At 43.5% G+C, this 5,614-nt stretch overlaps 1 protein-coding gene across 1 annotated transcript; it reads left to right on the top strand.

The window, feature by feature from the left end:
• Positions 1–179: 179 nt before the first annotated feature.
• LHX1 (LIM homeobox 1) lies at positions 180–559 on the top strand (the record flags this gene model as incomplete). The annotated part of the gene is made up of 1 exon (XM_010131523.1): positions 180–559. A coding segment is annotated over one exon (380 nt), but the record flags the coding sequence as incomplete, so codon positions are not given.
• Between the last annotated feature and the right edge of the window lie 5,055 nt (positions 560–5,614).

Below are 5,614 nucleotides of genomic sequence, written 5' to 3'. Positions count from 1 at the left end.
AATAAGGGGTCCCCGGGAAAGAGCCAGAGCCTGGGCAAGCTGTCAGCACGGTGCCCCCTTGGGAGCAGCCAGCTCTGGGGGATATTTGGAGGCACCCCATTAAAGCGCGCTCTCGTGTCGGTTCCAGCTGGTTCCTTTGCCTGTGCGTTACCTTCCCTCTGTCTCTCCTTGTCCACCAGATTATCAGAGCGAGTATTACGGCCCTGGAAGCAATTACGATTTCTTCCCACAAGGACCTCCTTCATCTCAAGCCCAGACCCCCGTGGATCTCCCGTTTGTGCCCTCCTCGGGGCCGTCAGGCACTCCCCTGGGGGCCATGGACCACCCCCTGCCCGGACATCACCCCTCCAGTGAGGCTCAGCGCTTCACTGACATCATGTCGCACCCGCCAGGAGACTCGCCCAGTCCCGAACCCAACCTGCCCGGGTCCTTGCACTCCATGTCCGCGGAAGTTTTCGGCCCCAGTCCTCCATTTTCTTCGATATCCGTCAACGGTGGTGCTAACTATGGCAATCACTTGTCACATCCACCAGAAATGAATGAAGCAGCTGTGTGGTAGCTTTAAAACAAACTGGGTCTAAGTAAGTGATGATCATCTAGTCTGCTTATTGTTATGGTGTACAGAAATGAATAAGTATAACATCTCTCCTGCCCTAAGACAATATTTCCTTGGGAACGAACTGAATCCAAATCGCTCCAAGGCAAGCTTTGCTCTAGACCAGGACAATCTTCATGTTATGGTTGTATCAAACAAGCAAGGGGACTTTTTTTGTACCATTGACAAAGAAACTGGTGAAGCTGTACAGTAAAGTGCTGCCATGCCGTAGGATGGCGTAAGTTTGATTACCCTGTTGGATGTCATCCTAAGAGCCACAATCCTTAGAAACTTCTTGTTTAAAAAAAAATTATTAAGTGAATGAAGGAAAGGTCAAAGAAAAGGGGGAAAAAAGCTTCAAGAACTCTAGCGTTCCCGGTTAAGGATGGTTCTGGCATTATGAATTTGTTTGTTAATTTTTGTCTCTCAGAAAGTTCGACAACAAGAAACTCTTTTTAGCTTCAGCCATTTCAGCCTGCTGACGATCAGGTGGGACAACTTTCTTTTTCCTTTGTTTTTTTCTGTTTTCCAAAATAGCAAATACTAAATGTTAAGCCCTCAGCACCAACTCTTCTACCTTCACAAAGCTACTCGTACAAAACCTCCTCTTCATAGCAAAGGTCACCACCCAGACCTCTAACGAAAATGACTTGAAAAGCAAACAAACAAACACAAAGTATTCTACCTTCACAGAGAGAGAAAAGCTAAACAAAAAAGACTCTATTGAACTAAAAACAGTCAACTGTTTACGTCTAATGTTAAATTCAGGAGTTCAATGTTTTACTAATAAATCCTGTTTTAGAACCTCTTGTTCAAAAGCAAAATATTTTGAGCAACCAACCAAAATAGTTCGTTTTCTTTTCTGTAGATGTTCTAACAGATTGCAGGGCTTGTGGTTCACTGTGCTAGTTTGTAAAAGGTGTTGTTTACAGAAGGCAAAGAGAAAACCCCACGAAACCCAGACAGTTGCCAAATAAAGTAAATATATAGCACAAATACTGTAAGGTGCTTTGCACCAGCAACCCGAGAAGGTGTTTAAAAAGTGTTACAAGGTTAAAAAAACGAACAAACAAACCGACATCTTTGCTAATTTTTAGTCCTGTTGAACATTCATGGAATTGTTAATATGACTTATATAGACCCACACAGGTTTTATTTTTGTGTCTTTAAAATAAAAGTCCAAAATATTTAAATTTTATGGTCAAATATGCAGTCAACAGCTGCTACTTTTTTCTTTATATATTAAATTTCTCATATGTCTTTTATTGTTCTAATAAACCTAAGCTTGTGTGACCTCCAGTGCATATTAGACCATTCACTGTATGAAAGAAAACATGTTGGATAAAATTTGTGCATTTTTAATAAAATTAGAAAATCTGATGTTTAGATAACTTGTGTTTCATTTGATGTTTGAAGCAATTTTAAGTGGATTCTCTTGACTAAAATAGCCCCGAGAAAGAACAACCCACTCCCGGAGCTCTCTTGCTTCGGTGGGAGTGTGAAGCCTGGTGTCAGTGCAGGTGGAGGTCAGGGGCAGCTCCAGCCGCCCTCTCCAGCTGCAGCTGCAGTTGGGGGAGCACAAATAATACGTTACGCTCGACGTTACATTTCAAAATTGGAAACGAATCAAGCTGTTAAATATATTAACCTATTCTTGGTCGGTGCTAAGAGAAAACGTATTCAAAACGCTGATTTTATGCATAAACAAAAATGTATTGTGAATGTGAAAAACGTGCAGAGATATACGGGGTTTAATTGCTCCATTTTTGGTTAAATTAATTCTCTAAAGGTAATTTTTTTTTCCTAATTAGGTGGTTTCGAAAGCAGCATAACCTCAATGTCATGAAAGCAATTTTAATCCTTTTTTAGAGGTGATGCAAAGTCAATTGTTTAATGGCGTTTGGTATCTGAAATTCTCTGAAGGGCAGCGGGAGAGAATGTTTTGCTTTGCGCTAGAGGCACACTCATTTTCTTGGAGGAAAATGAAGCAAAACAAAAAAGTCTGGAACCTCGTGAAATGACAGATTTAATGTTTTAATTATAAACGATTGCAGAATCCCAAATACTCGGTTCTGCAAAAGCAAAAGCCTCACTGATTCCGAGAGGACTTTGAGCTGCATTAGGAGCAGAGAATTAGGCTCGGTTCTGCGAAGTCCTGGTTTCACTGGTTTCCACCTGCTGAGCTGATAGAATGGGAGGAACTAGAACTGCCTATTTCCCTTCGTCTCTCGATTCACCGTGACTCTGGCTGGCTTCCTTTTGGTTTTGTGTAGACACAGAACTTTACACCAAACCACAGACTTCTGCATTCCCAGTGATTCAATTAATTCTCTCTTTGGACTGAGGGGGAGAAAAAAAAATCCAAATGCTTTAAAGTTGTATGATTTGTAATTTTCCATGGTGGTTTTTGATTTTATTCATAAGCCAGTTTCTCTGCCCAGCAGAGGAGTCACATACAGGAAGCAATAGGTCACTTTAAACACAAAATGTCTTATATAATGATAATATAAAGATAGAAAACTACCTGCAAGGGATCTGTTAGTGTTTCTAACAAAAATCGTGCTTTATTAAATACAGGGGAGACTTCTTACACTCCTGGACTCTGCGTCTAACTCACTTATTTGTCTTCTGTATGGTTGCTATGTTGCGTTGCTCTGGTTTGTGGTTACAGAAGCACAGTAACGGGGATCTCTGTATGAACAACTTTTACTTATCGGGGCAAGTGCTATTGAGAAATGCTGCTGTTTGTGCTCCTGGTCTATGCTGCTGGTCTGGTGTTGAATCAATTATTTTTATTTTAAATGACAATTTCACCAAATAGCTTTATTTTATAGCAAATGTGTTTGCCAAGTGATTTGCTTTTTTTTACCTTTTTTTTTTTTTTTTTTTTTTTTTTTTTTTTTTTGGAACAAGGTACTTGTACAGTTTATTCCGCGTTAATTTAGGCAGTGATGTGATACGGTTCAGTTTAGGTCAGTGGCTTGTGAAGGGAGGAAGGGAGGGAGGAGGGACTACATTTTTTTGAAGCTTCCACCCCTTCTGCAGAGGTTTTGCCCATCTCGAGGTGGGGGGGAGCCCCGGAGCTGTTCCCAAGCCGAAGGCTGAGCGTGTCCTTCAGTGCTTCCCGGGATCCGCTCTGGAGGCCCCAGCACTTTGCAGATTTGAATTCTGTGCTCTTCAGAGCGAGCTCGATGTTTCTGAAGACCCTAATCCAGCAACAATTGCACAGTCAAAACTCCTTTTGAAATCATTGTCACACTGGGTTCTTGTAAGCCCTTGTTTACAAGAGCGTTTCCATTGACTTCGGCAGCATCACTTGGGTGAATAGAGGTCTGCGGGAGAAGGGCCTTGGAAGTATGTGCTGCTTGGACGGGTTTTACATGTGCGTGGTAATTTTTTAACTGCAGAAACACAGAGGTGATATGTATGGAACTCTATATATATGCAATATAATTTCAAAAGCGTTTCTAGGAGTAATTACTCTCTTTTGATCTTTTCTTCCTTGACTGCTGGTGGTTTCGGTGACCTTCACCTTGTTGCTGTCCCAGCAGAAGGTGCAGCCCGGAGATCTTACAGCCGGCGCAGGCCCACGCCTGCTCGCCCAGTTTGGGATGGCACCCGTGGCGTTAGCCAGGGCGAGCAGCACGGACGAGGGAGGCTCCGTGTGTAACGGTGCGAGACCGAAGACTTGTGCCAACCCCCGGTGTAAGACCCTTTACTAGGAAAAGGTGCGAGGCACGTGGTGTAAGTACAATTCGTGTTGAGCTAAGCTGGGTGAAGGAGGTTATTTTGAAGGCTGATCAAAGGGTCTTTAAATTGCCATGAGCTCCCAGCACCCAAACCACTCTGCTTTTGGCCCCCGCTGGTTGCGCACCGTGTCCCGCCGCGCTGTCACGGAGCGACGCGATGCTCTGCCCTTGCCCGGCGCCTCCAGTCACTGCTCGTATCTATTTGCTCAGGCCTTTGCTTGGGGAACGGGAGGGGATTGGTGAAGATCTGTATCCCAGGAGTAAGGATGTACTTAAATTATGATTTGCAGAGAAATGATGTATGTTACCTCCATGTGTGTACCCAGGTGCTGAGCGATGGGTGCGCAACACAAATCTATAAATAAATATAATTTTAAAATATCGGTGGTGATTGACATACTTTTGCCATCTTAGGAAGTGTCCTCTCCAGAACGATTTTCCTTTTGCCATAGTCTGGATTTTTTTCGCTGAACAAGAGGGTTGTATTTAAGCTTTGCATGTTTTTACAATATTAAATATAAGCACTTGCTGTCTCCCTTGCTGTTACTGTCCCTAGTAGATAAATTCACATATATTAAGATTAAGCAAGTGATACATATCCTTAAATGCTGCGATGCCGTTGAGCTGGGAACAGGGCATTGTGATGCTGGAGCACGCTCTGGAAGGTCTTTTCTTTGTGTCTGCCATGGCACTGGGGAGCTCGGTGCTCCTCATGCCAACAAAACATTCTTGAACTTATAAATGAAATTAATGGGACTATTAAAAATATATTTCTATTATAAATCCTTCTGGGGCTGCTATTGTCTGTCTCATTTTCAATAGTATTTCTGGTGCTTTTAGCTATAGACCGCGGGGTCTTGCTTGGACAGTAGTTTGTTGTTGTCTGGAGATTTTTTTCATTCATTAAATGCAGAATTGTAACGCAGAAATGGAAGAGTTAATGTGGCCTTACAGGTAGCTGACCTTCGAGGGGTGACACCTCTGTGCTTGGCATTATTGTGGCTGCGGTGGCGTGGGTGCTCCTGGGCGACTGATTTTCCTGTGGTGGTTTCACCATTTGCCTGTGGGATCCCTGGACGTGATGCACGTGGCGGTTTTTATTGTGCGTGTCAAGGGCTGGTTCTCGGGGAATCCCCCTGGTCCTCTACATCGCCCTCCTGGTGAGGGGCACAACCAGTCTCCCTGCAGTCCTGTGTTACGGGCTCTCTTCAAGTTCCGGAATAGTGACATTCGGCGCACTGTTTAGCGAGCAGTTTTGGCAATTACGAAT

This window comes from Buceros rhinoceros, unplaced genomic scaffold, assembly GCF_000710305.1.
Source record: "Buceros rhinoceros silvestris isolate BGI_N320 unplaced genomic scaffold, ASM71030v1 scaffold13882, whole genome shotgun sequence".
NCBI lineage: Eukaryota > Metazoa > Chordata > Aves > Bucerotiformes > Bucerotidae > Buceros > Buceros rhinoceros.
This window is presented reverse-complemented; position numbering and strand designations above follow the sequence as displayed.